This window comes from Larimichthys crocea, chromosome X, assembly GCF_000972845.2.
Source record: "Larimichthys crocea isolate SSNF chromosome X, L_crocea_2.0, whole genome shotgun sequence".
NCBI lineage: Eukaryota > Metazoa > Chordata > Actinopteri > Sciaenidae > Larimichthys > Larimichthys crocea.
In genome coordinates, this window is record NC_040020.1 from 37,330,314 (window position 1) to 37,347,932 (window position 17,619).

Here is a 17,619-nt window from a genome sequence, read left to right on the forward strand (position 1 = left end):
ATTTCTAAAAAACCATTTGAGCACAAAATCACAGTACTGTATATCTTTTTCCACTTTGCTTTTTCCTTTCCCTTTCCGATAACAGCAGTAGTTTCATTCAAACATTAAGTGTACACTCTTTATGCTGTGTGTTCAAGAAGGATTAAATCTGGGGAAACTGGACTTGGTTGTAGATCCATAAAGATGTTTCTAACCCTAACCCTTCACGAATCTACAACCAAGTCCAGTTGCCCCAGATTTGACCGCTAAGAACCTCCACAGACTTTATGGTGTGTGGATAACCAGTTAGCACTCTCATGCTGCATATAGAAGACATATTTGCACATACGGTGTCACTGTTTGCCATATTCATTCCACTTCCTGCCTGTGTGTGTTTTCCCTGTAGTGTGATTGTTTGCCTCGCCCTTATTGCTTTCACCTGTCTTGCCAGTTGCCCCTCACAAGAGTATTTAATGTGAGCATGGGTGTGTGTACCTTAATATCTAGTGTTTCAGCCTTTTGATCTCCTATCTAGTTTATTCCCATTTTTTACATTTTTGTGTCACCCCTGTTGGATTATTTGCCGTACTCTGATTGATCACCTGTCTACTCGGCCTCTTTTTTAGGGAAGTAAAGGGCTGCAGCCCCATACTCAAAACAAATGCACCCTATGTCCTTTCCTCTCTCTGACATTTGTGCTTACATTATATAGTAGGAAATCGCTGATTATAATGCAGGTGCAATAAATTATATATTAATTTGAGATTTATAGATCACAGGTGTGTAAGTTATAAATGGGCTTCCTAGAACCTGCATAAGCAAGATTTTTTAATGCTCAGTATCTTTCATGAATCAAACATATAAGTCTGAGGACGCTTTTATAAATGAAGCCTGCAGGTCTGCAGAGTACAAGCAGAGGTGTCAAAAATGAGAAGGTCAATAATGTAAGAAGGGTCAAGGCTACTCAGTGACTTAAAGACCAGCAATGCTGCAGTATATTTCAGAAATTGGAGGTGGTTATTTGATCTCTGGGTCAGTCTGGGAAGTTACAGTAATTTAGATGGCAGGAGACAAACACATGAATGAGAGTTTGTGCATCACTGAATGAAAGAAATTATCTGACCTTGCTAATACTCCTACACCATTGTGCCAAATTGACCTGATTCAGTGACTCAGAAATAAAAAAAAAACTTTTCTGGTCTCATGGTTGCACTGCAAACCCTGGGAAGCATCTGATTTACATAATTTCTGTGCACTCTGGGTCCAAACGCCATTTCAGGTTGGTCAGGACAGGTTGTGAGCTTGTGATTTATGGATGAATAGATTTGTGTGTTGTCAGCATCAAAAAATGAATTAAATGCCACTTTTATTTGCATTGCTAGGTGACATTCACAACAGAAGACGGTTCTGCCACTCAAACCAGTCTAGAGCAGCCCCAGCCATTCCTACACCGTTTTCTACTTGATCAATTAATATGCTATGACAAACTGTATCAAGAAATCACCAGCTGGTGTCTGAGTTCATTCTAATGTCTTTTAGAAGTACAGTTTCTGTACTAACTATGATGAGTGAAAAACTTTTTAAATAGTGAGTGGTTGTTCATTGAGGATATGAGCTGAAGGTAAATGACTTTCTCCAGAACTTTGGCATTAAAGGGTAATTTAGATGTGAGTCTTAAATTATTAAGAGTCATTAACAGAGATTATTAAGTGTCATTGTTAGATTTTTTTTTAGTAAGGACTGAACAACAGCTGATTTAAAGATCAGAGGAAAAACTTCTGAAGATAAAAACTTAATTATCAACTCTTAATTACTGCTAAAAAAAAAATCTTGAAAAAAAGAATGTAAAGGAGATATCATGCCATTAATCACCATCAGTAAGTCAGACTGGAATACCAGATAAAAAGAATTAAAAATCTGATACACCTTTCTGTGTGGTAGAATAACCAGAGATAGAATGGGCCCTAAAGCTGGAAACTTCAACCAAGAAGGATTTGCAGCAATAAAATGTCAGTATTTTGATCATTTTTCCTTTACAGTGTATTTAAACTCCTTTAAAATCCTATTCATGGTAATAAAATGGCCACATTTTATAAGCGTTCTTTCTCTGTTCAGCATGTCTACACTCCCTTGTTATATACTCTGGACACAGTCATTAACCCAGGGAGGTGGTTTTGTCAAAGCCAAACAAGCTTTTGACATTTTCCTCAGAAGCTACAGTGTCCAGAGAGGCAGCACATTGTGGCACTGTTACATCATTAAACCTGATTCATGGCTCCTGGCATAGGCTACGTGAGGGAAGAGATATTAAAAATAAGTTCATTTGGGAATAGTTTCTTCATTATAATTTGTCCATCAGAATGCAATCGTCCTTTAATTATCAAATTTATGGATCATGCTGGATGTGTACGTTAAATGTGAATCAAGAATCAATGTGAATCAAGATTTTTATACACACATATACACACACACACACACTGTATATACAGGGATGACTAAACTGTGACTGAACAGGTATTCAAGCAAGTTGATTTTTATATCCAGAAACATGATGTGTTCTGTGAAACGAAAATAAAAGTATGGGCCAACATGGTATTTGTGAATCAGTTGTAAGCATTTTTATAAAGTCCCCAACCCACCTGAAAATATGTTTACTTGTTACTTCGATTTGGTGTTTGACCACAACTGTACAGAATGAGTGGAAGGTTATTTTCACTGCTGAAGGGGGGTAAGTTTGTAGTTGTTTTGTAAGTTTGTCAATTGCATTAAGTGGAAAAGCCAATCCCATTTTAACTGCATTACAATGATGAGTGCTGGCACATTTTGGTTGTCTCAGTGCAATGTCTCTTTCATATTGGCTTCCTGCTGCTGCCTTTCAAGACTAAAATAAATAATAACTTTGCAATGATAATCGCTAGCAAAAAGTTTGATTGATGGAGAAAAAAAGGTCAGACTGAGAATAAAGAGTTTGTTTTTGATATTACGGCTGTCAATAAGTACAGTACAGACAATCATTTAAAGTGTAGTGGCCTGCACTTTCAGATTTTTAGAGTTCTCATTAACAAAAGCAACTGTCAGTACGTGAGGCCTGACTTAGCAGTCCAGTCAAATCATTTTTTAAACCTCCATCTTAAGATATGACCTTCTGAGGTGAAAATAAAGCTCGATTAGCTGAGTTATCTCCATCATATGGTGGCTGTTAACAGAAACAGCACCTGTTTGGGCTTTAAGGGCTCCATAACTTTCTTTAAATATGTTGTGACATCACAAAAGAGGACAGTCCTGGTTCAGTTTGCAGTTTGTGTGAGTGTAATGTGGAAACCTAAATCCTCCAGGGAAAAACACTTCAAACTATATGACTGTTTGTCTTGTCCCAGCAGAGTCTATACATTAAAAACATGTCTATAGTGGATCTTTAACTTTGTTTACAGCCTCCTTCACATCCATGTAAGCGGACCGCCGCCATTTCGAAAGGTGTCGGAGCTTCCGTCACCACGTGAGGAGGACGCGAGCGGAGCGGAGAAGACGGAGCAATCGAGCGGAGCGGCTGAAGCGGGCGAGCCAGGAGCACCGTCACTCAACTCTACTCGTCTTGACTACCTGGGCTAACTTTAGCTACATGTGCTGAGGTCGAGGGGGGAAACTGATCTCAACTGCAACGATGCCGACAGTTACTTTACCGCCGAAAGAGAACGCGCTCTTCAAGAGGATTCTGGTGAGTGACCGTTAAACAGATGCACAACCGTAGCGGCCGTTTCTACAGAGCGCTGCCGGGTTTGAGGCGCCCTCGGCGGCTCTCTGTGTGCCAGCTGCCCGGTAGTTAGCATTAGCTTAGCAAAATGGCATCATTGAATGGGTCAGCTAGCCCGGCCCTGACCTGCGCTGTCACTGTAACGTACAGCAGAAACGGCTGCTGCTGACTTTGTTGTGAGTCTGTGTGCACGGTGGTAGAAGTGTATCCCCGCTGAAACTCTCTAAACAGACAAACGTTGCCGGTTTGTCGCGACAGGCCTCGCCGCTTGTCACCGGTAGCTTAACGCTCGCTAGCCTCCACGATGGCTACTCGCTAACGCTCATGTTTGCTGGTAGCTTAGCTCCCCACGCTGCTTTTTATCAGTGTCCCTGCGTTTGTTTGTTGTCAGCTGACCGCACGGCGTGTGTCTTTACCGGTGTGTGGCTGTAATGTTTGATTTGTGACGGACACGGACGAAGCTAAGCTGCTGTGCGTGCACAGCGTTTGACGTTAGCTCATCGGCTAGCGTTTGATATGTCGCTTTTGCAGACTTTTAGCTGACTGTCAGTCTTTAATCTGTGCGTGCCGGAGCTCGGCCTGTACACACTGCCATCACCGGGCCCAAGGTAGATTTGTCCAAACTTTGTAGTGCTTGTGCGTGGGGGGGAAACGAGAGGAAGTAAGGGAAGGACCGGTGTGATTGTGTCAGCAAATCTGTAGCTGCCTCAGGCCTGCTGTGCCCTGGCAGCTAGCTGTCCATCCACCCATCCACCCATCCACCTATCCATCCCCGCTGTTTATTTGTCATCCACACACACTTCTATGTAGGTCAGATGAGTGACCGAGCAGGTGTGGATGAAGTCTACTGCTATTTTTCACAGGATGCGATAGTGACCGAGCTGCCTGTGAACACGCTGCTGCATTATAAACACGCTGGTGATCACTGTGTGTTGTCAAACATCTTCCAGTCTGCACGGACACCGAGCTAGATCCTTTCCAGGAATTGTGTGTGTGTGTGAGTGGGTAACGAGCAGTTTCACGTCATCATCAGCTTCAGGTAAACATCATTGTTTAGCTCTGCTGGGGATTTGCTGGATGTTTATCAGCACGCTGGCACTGGGCTGGCATTGGGTCGCTCCACTTCTGGCAAGAAACACAGACCTGTGACCTGCACCTGATCTTGAAAAGTTGGAGCGTGTATTTGCTGCATTCCTCAGAGGGGGTATTGCTTTTCCTGGAACTGTTTGTCGGGCTGCGCTGTTCAATGTGTGTCTCTCTTATCTCACGTTTAATAAGCTAATTGTAGAGGTAAACAGTGAGTAAAAAACCAAAAGTTTCTGTGGTAATAACCTGTAGTAAATGGTAGCTGAGATTATAGATTTGACTTGTGCAGCAGCTGCTGTTTGATGCGTGAGTATGGAGCTGCAGGATTCAACAGGCGACTTGGTAGAGAGGAGTTAAACATCCTCAGTCTGCACTTGTCCATCATAAAGCGAGGTGACCTTTAGGTGTTGCTCCCAAGAACGCTCCTGGAAGTGTTTCATGTAGTTAAACTCGTTGTGTTGATGAGAAAATAACGACTGTCATTAACCTCTCTGCACCGTGGATACACTATGAGATTTGACATGGCTTTCTCTGTGCAGTCTGTAGTCAGGAGGGGACCACACCCCTCTGTAGTTTTGCTTTCCCAGACCGAGTGCCCAAATGCATTATTAGAAGTTGGCAGGTGTCCAACTTCTGCATGGCACTGTGGAGCTTAGAGGGGTTTCCATTTTGTTTTGTTTTTTAGGCTGAGGGGGGGGAAACACCTTTCCATGCTTTGAGAAGAGAAACGTGAGGCAACTGGACTCTCACCCAGCAGGCTTCTTCAGTTCCTTAACTTTGCTAAAGTTTGACATTTCACCGTTAATCTCACTGCAAACAACACCGCATTGCAGCCTCGCATGAGAACGTCTCTGCTGCCTTTTAAAATTGTAAGCAGGCGTCGTGTTTTCTCCCCGTGGCATCAACAAATGATAAACTGTGTTGTGGACTACAGTCAAAAATACTGACTGATGTTTGAAGTCATGAAGAGAAAACTGTTGCAGCTGTGATTTCATTTAATTTCTCTGATACCTGTAGCAACACACCCACAGCAAAGAGCAGCCAGCATGCTGCGGGGCACGTTCAGCGTTTAAGTGATTTACACAGGACTGTCGAGATGCACTGTGGATAAAGTTTGACGACTTGAGATGCAGGACCTCGAGGCGGTCACGTCACCGCTGTTTAGTGTGATTACAAATACTCCTTTTTTTTCTGAATGCTGCTCTAACGTAACTGAACTGCCTTCTAAACTAACAAAAAAAGGTCAACACAGCAGTGTTCAATGAAAAGTTGGAGTACAGTTTTTTTTTTTTTGCACCGTCCAGCTGCCCTTTTATTAATGCGAACGCTTGCAACCCACGAGAATCGCCCTCGTCGCCGCCGCCTTCCTCCAAGGCGCGACGCGAGCGCGGCGTCCGTTCTTTGAAACGTTTTCGCCCAAATCAAAATGCTCGGCTCTCCTCGTGGCGAGCCGCGCAGCTCGGAGCCAGCGCCCTGACATTCTCTGTGTAACTCAGGGGGGGCCGAGTTTATTTTGGGTCAGGAGGAGAACATGCTGGATAAGCACAGCTGGTGGTGTTAATGCTGCTAAATTTACATTAAACGTACAGTATGCTGTCGCCTGTAATGCATGTGCGGCTCTTTAAGCTGACACTTGTCGTAGACGTTGCTGACAGTATTGTCTCTTGTTGCATCAAAGTGATATAATGGACTACTTCTTTACTGTATGTCTTTACTGTGCGGAAACATGTTTCTCATTTACAACTTGACATTTATTCATCTTGATAAAATGAAGGTGAAGCCTCATACTATCTAGTGCAAACACTGAAATTCACCCTGCTCACTCGTGTTACACGTAGAGTTTCAAACTAACTTTCTCTCGAGTTGAACTTGAGGACAATTTCTGCAAAGCAGCAGCTCGCTTGTGTTTATTTGTTGTGTTCAGTAATGGGTAGGAGGGGGAAAAAAAAACTGAGACCATATGTGTGGCTGTCTTTCTGTTGATTGCGGAATAAAACGAGGACAATGGATCACGGGAGCCGGACCAAAACATTTTCACTGGTTCATCTCTTAATGTGCGTCCAATTACTCTCCATTAGCCCCTTAAGCCCCCCGAACAGATGGTCTTCTCAGACACACGCAACAGTTTTGCACAATTTTTCCTTTTTCTACAGTTCAGTTTGTAGACGAAGCACCGCCGTTCGCTAACTGTCAGGACACGAGCCTGTCTCCTCTGTCCTCCAGCTCCAGGTCTCTGCTCGTGGTGCAATCCTGCCCTCTGCTCAACAGCAAACTACTTGTAATTTCATAACCGACCTTGGCTCCTGTATGTGAAGCTGATGTCATCTCTTTTTTTTTTTTTTTCTTTTTTTCACCATTAGTGAAGTCGGCAGTGGGACAACGAAATGCCATCTGCCGGCTTGACTCTTCCTATTTCTCTCACGCTCTCTCGCGCGCACTCAATACCCACAGACTGCCAGTGATCAGCTTAAAAAGAGAGGCAGTGTAGGGTTGATTGTGCAACTGCGTACCTAAATATAACCAGAGAGGGCAAAGAAAAATCTCGTAATTCCTTTAAAGTGGTTTAATTGCTTGTGTGTCTCAGAGAAAAGTTGAAGTTTCAGCGTTGAAGTTGAGCTCTGTGTTTTTAATATGGACAGGAATAACTGTGGAGTGCGTTGTCTGACAACATTCTGCTGCTGTATTGACAACATTGCTGGTGAACTTGCACCGTTGACTTAACAAGGCTGGCTTTTTTCTTGTTTTCCAGGTCTTAGTTTGTAGAATGCTGTAACATCTGTACCTGTGAAGCTATGAGGTTGCACCTTGTAGTTCATCAGTGTGGATCACAAAAAAGTGAAACTAAGTCGAGAAGTCGTGACAAGGCTGTGAACTCCAGTGTGACTTTTTCCGCTTCCTCTTCTTCTTCTGTCTTTCTCTGTAGTATCACTCCTGTTCTCTTGCCCTAATGTGATTCCTCTCTTTTCCTTTGTTGACAGCGATGTTACGAACACAAGCAGTACAGAAACGGACTCAAGTTCTGCAAACAAATCCTGTCCAACCCGAAGTTTGCAGAGCATGGAGGTAAGCTGAAGACGTGTGGATGTACAGATGGGGAAGATGCATGAAAGAGTTCTTCCTCTCACTGTCCGCTCTACTCTTGTCTCCCTCCAGAGACCCTGGCGATGAAGGGCTTGACCCTGAACTGTTTGGGGAAGAAGGAGGAGGCCTACGACCTGGTGAGGAGAGGCCTGCGCAATGACCTCAAGAGCCACGTCTGTATCCTTTGTGATGGCGATGAAATGATCCACATCATTTGTGTGTCAGTGAAGGAGACACGCTCTGCGTTAAGCTGTTGTCACTTTAGACCTTCAGCTGGTGTCTTTTGTAAAATCTGTGAATGCGTCTGACGTGTTTCCCTCTCTCTCTCTCTCTGTGAGTCAGGCCACAGTGAAATCTGTGCACATTTCAGCAGACAATCTCAAAGTCAACATATCAGTGCTATCTTTTACAGCTTCACCAGTCGCTTCTTATCTTGAGTCAGTGGCAAAAACCTGTTGTGTACTCTGTTTATCAGTGTACATAGCTCCAGGTGCACGGCTTTGACAACAAAGCAACAAATTCATAGTGATTTTTTTTTTTTAAGGTTAATTACCACCAGATTATTGTAAACAAATCCAGCTCATCCTCTGTGTAGAGATAATATGCTCTCGCCTTTGTTTTTTCATCTTGCTCCACTTGTTTCACGCTGTCTACACTTTCTGCACTGCTTTCCAGAACTACAGGAAAAAATAATCGGTTTATTGATTTGATCAGAAATAAATCATGATTCTGTTATCGAGCAAAAAGATTTCAACCTTCTGCAGTCTGTTTAACTGCATTTCTTTTTGTTATATAACTGTAAATGAAATGTTTGTTCATGGTTTTAGATGGTTTGGTGATCGTACAAAACAGTTGGACAAGCATGATGATGGATGTGTGTATGCTGCTAACTTGTGATGTCATTGTCTTTTATTTTGTTTTTCATCGTCTAAATTTAAATTTATTAGCAGAATGTGGCTTCTTCGTGACGTTAGAAAAATAGTCTAAGATTCATCATTAAGTGATTCATTTTGAATCAATCAAATCAGTTGTCTGCTCTAACCAGAAGAGGCTCGCTTGTACACAGTCACCTCACTTATACTTAGACCTTTGCAAACGCTAGTTTGAGAACATCAGATTGGATGGACGAGATTGTTCCTTAACTCCATGTGCGTACCAGGCTGGCATGTATACGGACTGCTGCAGCGCTCGGATAAGAAGTACGACGAGGCCATCAAGTGTTACCGCAATGCTCTGAAGTGGGACAAGGACAACCTGCAGATCCTCAGAGACCTGTCCCTGCTGCAGATCCAGATGAGAGACCTGGAGGGCTACAGGGTGAGGACCGGCAGGGGAGCTATGAGTGGATGGTGTCTATCTCATTAAATAATTATCCAGAGATACGTTTTGGATTATCATTATCAAAAGCTATTTTCAGGGGTCAGGGCATGGGGTCAGCTATAGAACAGAACAATTCACACCTAGCTTTGAGAAGCATATTTAAAAAATATTTTGACTTTTTTTTTAAATACCAGAATAACACAGACTTAAATAGTTTGAGGGAAGGGAACTTTTCAGAACACACACTCCATCTGTCGCTCTGCCTCGTCCAGGATGCAGCGTGGCTCTGATTTTGGAGAGGACGCAGCGTATCAGCAGGCAGATATCAGGTTGCAGTCGGTCTTCACAATGTAGAACAGCTCTCCTGGGACACAGCTCGGGATTTAGATGCTTATTCAGTGAGAGGTAGAAACCAAACGTCAAGATGGAAGTCTGGTTGAAGGGATTAAAAATATGGATGAAAGAGGAGGGAGGGGGAGGAGTATTATCTTTTTAGTTCAGCTAGCAACAACCTGATGTCAAAACCATGAATCAGCAAAATTTCTCTGCACTTTGTGCTGCCAGCCGTTGGCTCATTCCCTCCCTTTTTTTAATCTTCCCAACAATATGATATATATATTTAGGCCACTTAAAAGACAGTCATCACAAAGAGGACATGAGCTGAGTTCAGCCTTTTTTTTTTTTTTTGTTCACCCTCTTGGCTCCAACGTCGAGCACGGCTAAATAAACCTGTGTTGGCGTGTTCTTTCTCTACAGGAGACACGGTACCAGCTGTTGCAGCTGCGTCCGGCACAGCGGGCCTCCTGGATCGGCTACGCTATCGCCTATCACCTCCTGGAAGACTACGAGATGGCTGCAAAGATCATCGAGGAGTTCAGGAAAACACAACAGGTGAGAACCAGTGAAAGCTCAGCATTCCTCTCATAAGTTAACTTGATGCAACAAAGAAGCCATGAATGTGAAGTATTTTGCAGATATTGACAGATGAATAACTGCTTTACTCACTCACTTACTATCCTGTCATGTAGTTGTAGTGTCTGAGATGCAGTACGTGCTTTGAGAGCAGTCGGTTCTTCTGCTCTGCAGAGTTTTAAATATGGGTGTTGTCTCTGTTGTCCGTGCATCGGCCACATCTACTATAGAGCTCCCTCTCTCCCTCTCCCTGGCTTGCTCCTGATAAGACCAGTCTGCTTCCTGCCTTTGTGCCATCTATGTAATACAACAAGCTGGTGTGACTAGGCAACTGCACATATGCACCAAGAATGATGCAGACTTTGCCCCGAACTGCCAAGTTACACAAGTCCGCACAGTGGCTCCAGTAGTTTTTCTGCTGTTGGCTTCACTAATGCCTCTTTGTTTTGTTTTTCCAGACGTCTCCAGACAAAGTGGACTACGAATACAGTGAGCTACTGTTGTACCAGAACCAAGTGCTGAGGGAAGCAGGCCTGTACAAGGAGGCCCTGGAGCATCTGTGCAACTACGAGAAGCAGATCTGTGACAAGTTGGCTGTGGAGGAGACACGAGGTGGGTCACTTTGTACTCTGTCAACGTGACGTGTTAACATAAACTTTCTGCAGTGCTTCACTCCCCACATATAAGTCTCAGGACTAATCAGCTGTATCCCCTCCAACAGTCTCCTTCTGGCCCCACAGTACACCCATGTTTACTTCAAACAGATTTGAAGTAATTCTCCTCATATTAATACATCAAACAAACAGATGTCATATTTCCAGCATGTTTTCAGCTCTGGTTTTCACAAGTTTAGGTTCAACTGATGCCCTTTCAATTATGTCATCTCGTTGGGACGTCTTCTGTTTTTTTGTTTGTTTGTTTTTGGCTGGAGAATTGGTGCCACCTAAAACTGATCTTTCACAACTACAGTAGTGGATTTAAAATCATGTTATTTGCATTTTCTTCTGTGGAATAATTTTTTTGGTTAAATTTGATCCATTTTGATGGAAACCAGGCCAGTGTCAATCCTTGGTCAATGTGTAGTCTCTTGGCAAAAACATCCAGACCCCTTCAGCATTAGTTAAATGTTAATTTCCAAGATTCATATCATATTTACTGGCAATATTGACAATCTCCAATATTTTTAATGAACTTTGTTGAACTTTAAACTTACAGTTTAAAGTGTTGGATGTACCTTGACATCAGCGCTCTCCCCTCATGTCTCTACAGGAGAATTACTGTTAAAGTTGGAGCGTCTAGAAGAGGCAACAGAAGTCTATCGCCGTCTGCAGGAGAGGAACCCAGAGAACTGGTCCTACTACCACGGCCTGGAAAATGCCCTGAAACCAAGTATGTGTGTATATATATAGTATATATTCTGTTTGAAACACTGGCATCATTATCACTGATTGTACAAGCTACAGTTGTCAACACTTTGCTTGTTTTTTGTTTCTTTTTCAGACAGTGTAGAGGAGAGACACAAGATCTATGAAGATGCCTGGGAGAAGTTTCCTAAAGGACTGGTTCCTCGCCGACTGCCTCTCACCTTCCTCTCTGGTGTGGCCAATAATACGTCTCCTTTCAACTAAAACAGTGACCTCAGTCAACATTTCCATCAATGACGTAGGAATAAATGAACTAGCTAGTAGCTGTAATAAGCTTCAGTTGTTTTAATGTATTCATGCTGTTTCTGTTCCAGTTTTTTCTTTAAAAAAATCCTGAAGTTCACTCTGTGATCGAAGTGGAGTTCATTTCAATCCTTATCTTCATCACCTTATTTCTCGTCAGGTGAGAAGTTCCGAGAGTGTCTGGACAGGTATCTGAGGATGAACTTCAGTAAAGGCTGTCCGCCTGTCTTCACCACCCTCAAGTCACTGTACAACGACAAAGAAAAGGTGAACATACCGCTGCTAAACACGTCAGACAATCCACCTACAGCTAGCTATATCTAACCATCTTACATAATGCACTGAAGGATGAGAGGTCAATCTGAGGGGAAGATTTTAGTGTCCTAGATTAACAGCATTCTGAAATATTCACTTACTTCATACTGCAGGTGAGGTAATGTCCCGTTTCCTCTTTCTCTTTGCAGGTGGCCATCATAGAGGAGTTGGTGGTCGGCTATGAAACCTCATTAAAAAGCTGTAGAATGTTCAACCAGAACGGTGAGGAGAAGATCAGGATGACAATAATGAACGATGAAATCTTGTCAATTAACTACACCGAGTGTGCAATGGAGAGTTTTTAAAGTTGTAATCCTACAGTCCTGGTTGATTTGGTTAAAGTGCCGTTTGATGCAGTGGACAGTCAAAATGAATCACATTCATAATCTGGTTTCGAGCTGGACGCAGTGCAAGTAGTTTTTCACAAAACAGCCGAGCACAGTGAAGCTGCTGCAGAGTTGGAGGTGGCGTGCAGCCTTTTGCAGCTCCTCATCTTCACATCTCACTGGGGCTGCTCACGACTCTTCCATTACTCCGTGCTATATTTAAAACGCTGACAAAAACATCCCGAACGTGATAGTTTTGTTTTGTGGGCACATTTTGGTTGAGTAATTGAGGTCAGCACTAACTGCAGCGTGATCCTTACGACTACTTCACAATAAAAGCCACCTCGTGTTACTCTGAATGCGTGGCAGCAGGAAATGTTGCGTTTACATTAGCAGTAACTTGATACAGATGTGATACGGCTGTGGGAGGGCATTAGTGAAAATTAACACTGAATTACACACTGCATCGTTTACTGTGTAGGTAGGTAATTTGAATCCAGTGTGGGAATGCCGGACTCCACCGCTAACAATGCCAGCTAATAAATTAGAGCCATAATTACATAATGTAAATGTTGTTTCAGACAAATGGCCACTTTAAAAACATGCTCTGATTTCATTTAAATCTGAAGGATTGTATTTAAAATATCATCCACCAAATTGTCTCATTTTTATTCATAACTCAAGTTTAACTGCAGCAGTCCGAACTTACACAATCTCCTCGCACTGCCACAGATGACGGTAAGGAGGAACCACCAACCACGTTGCTCTGGGTGCAGTACTTCCTGGCACAGCACTATGACATGATTGGCCAACAGACGCTTTCTCTAGAATACATCAACGCAGCCATCGAGAGTACGCCTACGCTCATCGAGCTCTTCCTTATAAAAGCCAAGATTTACAAGGTAACATACGCCACACACACGTTTGCGCGCGTCGAATGTCCTAACTGAGGAGTGGAGTGTCGCTGTGAGGTTGCCCTGACCCTTGTATTGACCTTTATCCTCCCGCAGCATGCTGGGAACATCAAAGAGGCCGCTCAGTGGATGGATGAGGCCCAGGCTCTGGACACCGCTGACAGATTCATCAACTCAAAGTGTGCCAAGTACATGCTGAAGGCTGGCATGATCAAAGAGGCAGAGGAGATGTGTTCCAAGTTCACACGGGTGAGGAGAATCTGTATGTGCGTACAAGTACACGCTGACAGCTGACAAGCTGAGGGAAACGTCTGAAAATGTCAAAAACAAAATCGTGGTGTGTTTCCTGTTGAGCTCATTTGTGAGAAACGAGCACAACCTGGAGCTCTCGTGATCCTCGTCTCACCGTCCTACAACCCTAAATAACAGAGGGGAGAAATCTTTAGAAATTATTCACTTATTGTAGATTCACACAGGATTAAAGGCTCAAAACATCTTTTGATTATAATGTCCACGACAAGAAACCCAAGTAAAAAGAGCCTTAGTGTTCATTTATGTGTAGGGTAAGTTGTGAAATAACTGGTGCTTCTGCTTATTGTGTGGGTGTTTGTTTATGCCTGCGTTATCAGCAAATGGAGGCTAAGATGAGTAAGACACAAAACTAAGTGAATCATATAATATATAGTAAGGAGACACATTTCTCGTAAGACAAGTGTCCAAAAATCTGTTATTTATTTAAGAATTGGCTATAATTGACTTAAGATAAGAGACTGTATTGATCCCGCCCTGGAGAAATTCACTTGTTGCAGCGGCTCACAATACACAAGGTGAATAAGAAAGCTACTCTTAAATGAATAAATAAATAGGGACGCCGTCGTGAATGATATCCTGCAGTGGCTCCAACTCACACATGTACTAGTTAAATATTCTCAGTGAAACTACATTTGATGCTTTATTAGTGTTAACATTACACAACTGTAAAAACAGCTTGGCTTAACACTTTTATGTATTAATGTGTGAATGTTTTTAAAAAATCTGAAATGCTGTGCGGCTGTGGCTCAGGAGGTAGAGCTGGTCGCCCACTCAAATGATTGGCGGTTCGATCTCCGCCTCCTCCAGCCGGACAAGATACTGAACTCCAAATTGCTCCCAAAGGCTTTGCCATCGGTGTGTGAATGTGTATGAATGATTAGCTCCTAGAACTGATGAGCAGTTGGCACCTTGCCATCAGTGTATGAATGTGTGTGAATGAGAGATGTAGTGTAAAAGTGCTTTGACAGTGCTTTGCTCGGCTTGTCGACAAATATGTTTGCAAATTGCTCATGCATGTCTCCGTTTTGTTTTTGCTTCGTCATTGTACAGGAGGGAGCGTCAGCGGTGGAGAACCTCAATGAGATGCAGTGTATGTGGTTCCAGACGGAGTGTGCACTCGCCTACAAGGGCATGAATAAGTTTGGGGAGGCTCTCAAGAAGTGCCATGAGATTGAAAGGGTGAGCCCCAACTATCAGCAGTTACACTGGGTGTTACTAGACTCCTTAACCACCTAGATTAAGTCTAGGTTTCATATATGTATGGCTCAAATTTGATTGTTTAGTTGACACTTTCCTACCTCTCCCTCTTCACTTCAATCAGCATTTTGTGGAGATCACGGACGACCAGTTTGATTTCCACACATACTGCATGAGGAAGATGACGCTACGCTCCTACGTGGACCTCCTGAAGCTAGAGGACGTGCTCCGGATGCATCCCTTCTACAACAAGGCTGCCGTCACGGCCATCCAGATCTACCTAAGCCTCCATGACAATCCCCTGACCGACGACAGCAAGGAGCTGCAGGCCGACACTGGTGAGGACGAGTGCCTGTGTAGAGGAGAGAAATTCGTGGAGTGTCATTTGCACCATTAATGCCTTGTTCTTTTCGCCACTCTCTCTCCTTTTAAGCTAACCTCTCGGACAAAGAGCTGAAGAAGCTGAGGAACAAGCAACGGAGAGCCCAGAAGAAAGCCCAGCTGGAGGAGGAGAAGAAGAACGCGGAGAAGGAGAAGCAGCTTAAGAACCAGAAGAAGAAGAAGGAGGACGATGACGAGGAGATCGGAGGGCCCAAAGAGGAGCTAATTCCTGACAAACTGGTCAAGGTTAGAGAAGAATCACAATCATAAAATCTAAAATGTTTGTTGCATAACAGGAAACCTTTCTCTGGATGAATTAAGGTGGTATTTACTGTTTTTTCTTTTGTGTCCCTCTTCCTTTTTACAGGTAGAAAATCCACTGGAAGAAGCTGTCAAGTTCCTAATGCCTCTCAAACATCTGGTCAAGGACAAAATAGACACACACCTACTGGCCTTTGAGATCTACTTCAGGAAAGGTTGGCGAGCACACTTATTTGAACTAGACTCCACTGACTTCTCTTTAGTTTTTACTGTGTTGATGATCTTTCAGTTCTGCTTCACACAGATTTACAACCCGTCTTCTCTTTGCAGAAAAATACCTGTTGATGCTCCAGTCAGTGAAAGGAGCATTGGCCATTGACCCAGACCACCCATGGTTACACCAGTGTTTAGTCCGCTTCTTTAAAGGAGGTATGAGAGCGAGTACCTCAGTGCTACATCATTTTTTTTAAATATACCTTTGATCCTTCCTCTTTTTGACTTAGTACCCACCTCCCTCTCCTGCCCTTTATCCTCATTGTCTCTATTTTTACACGTTCCTCCAAACACTGCTCACTTCACTTCATCTTCTTTCAGTCTCGGAGAGCAAGGAGCTGCCGGAGGTGGTCAGGACGGTGCTGAAGCAGGAGATCACCCGGCTGTTCGGAGACAGCAACGCTAAGAGCTTCAACCAGGCCTACCTCACCAAGCACTCAAACTCCGTACCACACCGACTGGCTGGTAGGACTCTCTCTCACACACACACACACACACAAAGGATACAATGTTTCCTATTAATTATCTGCACTGTAGTGGCCTGCATAATGAACTGGAAATATTTTTTACTTCAGGCATAACATAAGTATCACTTTCACCAGAGAGAGTAAACAAATTACTGTGGAAAGCTGACTGAGAAGTGGTTCAAAATGTTGTTACGGTCTGTAGCTACAGCATAAATGCCTGTGTGGACACGCGGCACAGAAAAAAAGAATTGAATGTGAACTCTTTGGGACTGAGAACCTGTCATGGTCTCACTGTCAGTCTTTGGGAAACACTGGCATTATCCCCATTTCCATGAAACTTCTGACTTGAATTCTCATAACATGCAAGACTTTCCCTGTCGCAGGTCTTTTCCACATACTTCTTTCCAACATCTCCAGTATGACTGTTGATGTCTTTGCTTTTTATAAAGAATTTTTTCCTTTTTAGATGTTTCCATCTTGAGTTCTGTTTATTAGTAATCTCTAACATACAGGGCTGAGCTTCCTCCACCCATCTGCAAACCTTCATACAACACAGAAATCACTCCACCAGCTCTGCTCTTGTGTCGTCACTAATAGTGTGTTTAGCCACACAAACAATTTCCTTTCTAAAAAAAACGCTCAATTTCACCGTCAGTTCATATCTCTGTCACAAACACACACTTTCCTTCAGACTCTCAGACTCACGGACTCTCTTCTCTCCCTCCTGCAGCTGCTAAGATGATGGTGTATCTGGATTCATCGACGGAAACGAAGGCAGCAGAGCTGGCCACTGCACTAGATGAGTCACTCGAAAACAGAACCATACAGGTACGCAGTCGTGGAATTATGCAATGTGAAAACTTCGAGGGAAAAAGTTTGAGTACATTCGATCAGTAGAAGTAAAAGTACATTGATGCTACTGAAAATACTTTTATCAATGCTGAAAAAATATGATGCACAGAGGGCATTAGTCAATATTTCACCTCCTCTTTGAATAAAAAAAAATGTCTTGTTTCTCTTCCCACATCAGATCAGCACAGAGGTCCTGGAGTGTCTTCGGAGTGGCGTCCTAGGCGACTGTAAGGAGCTTGCAGAGTCGTACCGTGCGGAGTGTCACAAGCTTTACCCCTACACGTTAGCTTTCACGCCCCCTGGATACGAGGAGAACACCAAGATCGCCAATGGAGATGTTTCCACGGAAACAGAGGAGCTAGCCAACGAGATGTGAGCGTGACAGAACAACAGCGGATGAGAAAAGGAATTGGGCCGAGCACGGAGCCTTGTGGTACGCCTGGCAGCCATTTTGTAGAGCCAGACACAGGAAGCGAAAAATTTGGGTGTTTCGTTCTTTGGCTCAGCTTAATTGGGTCTGACATG

At 43.4% G+C, this 17,619-nt stretch overlaps 1 protein-coding gene across 1 annotated transcript; it reads left to right on the plus strand.

The window, feature by feature from the left end:
* Positions 1-3,640: 3,640 nt before the first annotated feature.
* On the plus strand, positions 3,641-17,619 carry naa15b (N-alpha-acetyltransferase 15, NatA auxiliary subunit b). Its single transcript, XM_027283450.1, has 20 exons — positions 3,641-3,694; positions 7,795-7,879; positions 7,970-8,074; positions 9,057-9,214; positions 9,974-10,108; positions 10,588-10,741; positions 11,399-11,518; positions 11,630-11,725; positions 11,957-12,063; positions 12,261-12,333; positions 13,170-13,339; positions 13,448-13,600; positions 14,714-14,842; positions 14,985-15,198; positions 15,294-15,487; positions 15,609-15,717; positions 15,833-15,931; positions 16,097-16,240; positions 16,973-17,070; positions 17,273-17,619. Exons 1-20 carry the CDS (start codon positions 3,641-3,643, stop codon positions 17,468-17,470), a joined length of 2,595 nt encoding a protein of 864 aa, XP_027139251.1. The 3' UTR covers positions 17,471-17,619.

What these genes read in the sequence shown, in the direction of transcription:
- naa15b (XM_027283450.1), top strand. Translation starts at nt 3,641, where the DNA reads ATGCCGACAGTTACTTTACCGCCGAAAGAGAACGCGCTCTTCAAGAGG. An exon ending in TGTACAACGACAAAGAAAAG is followed by an intron (nt 12,064 to 12,260) that starts GTGAACATACCG and finishes TTCTCTTTGCAG; the next exon opens with GTGGCCATCATAGAGGAGTT. An exon ending in TTCCTGACAAACTGGTCAAG is followed by an intron (nt 15,488 to 15,608) that starts GTTAGAGAAGAA and finishes TCCTTTTTACAG; the next exon opens with GTAGAAAATCCACTGGAAGA.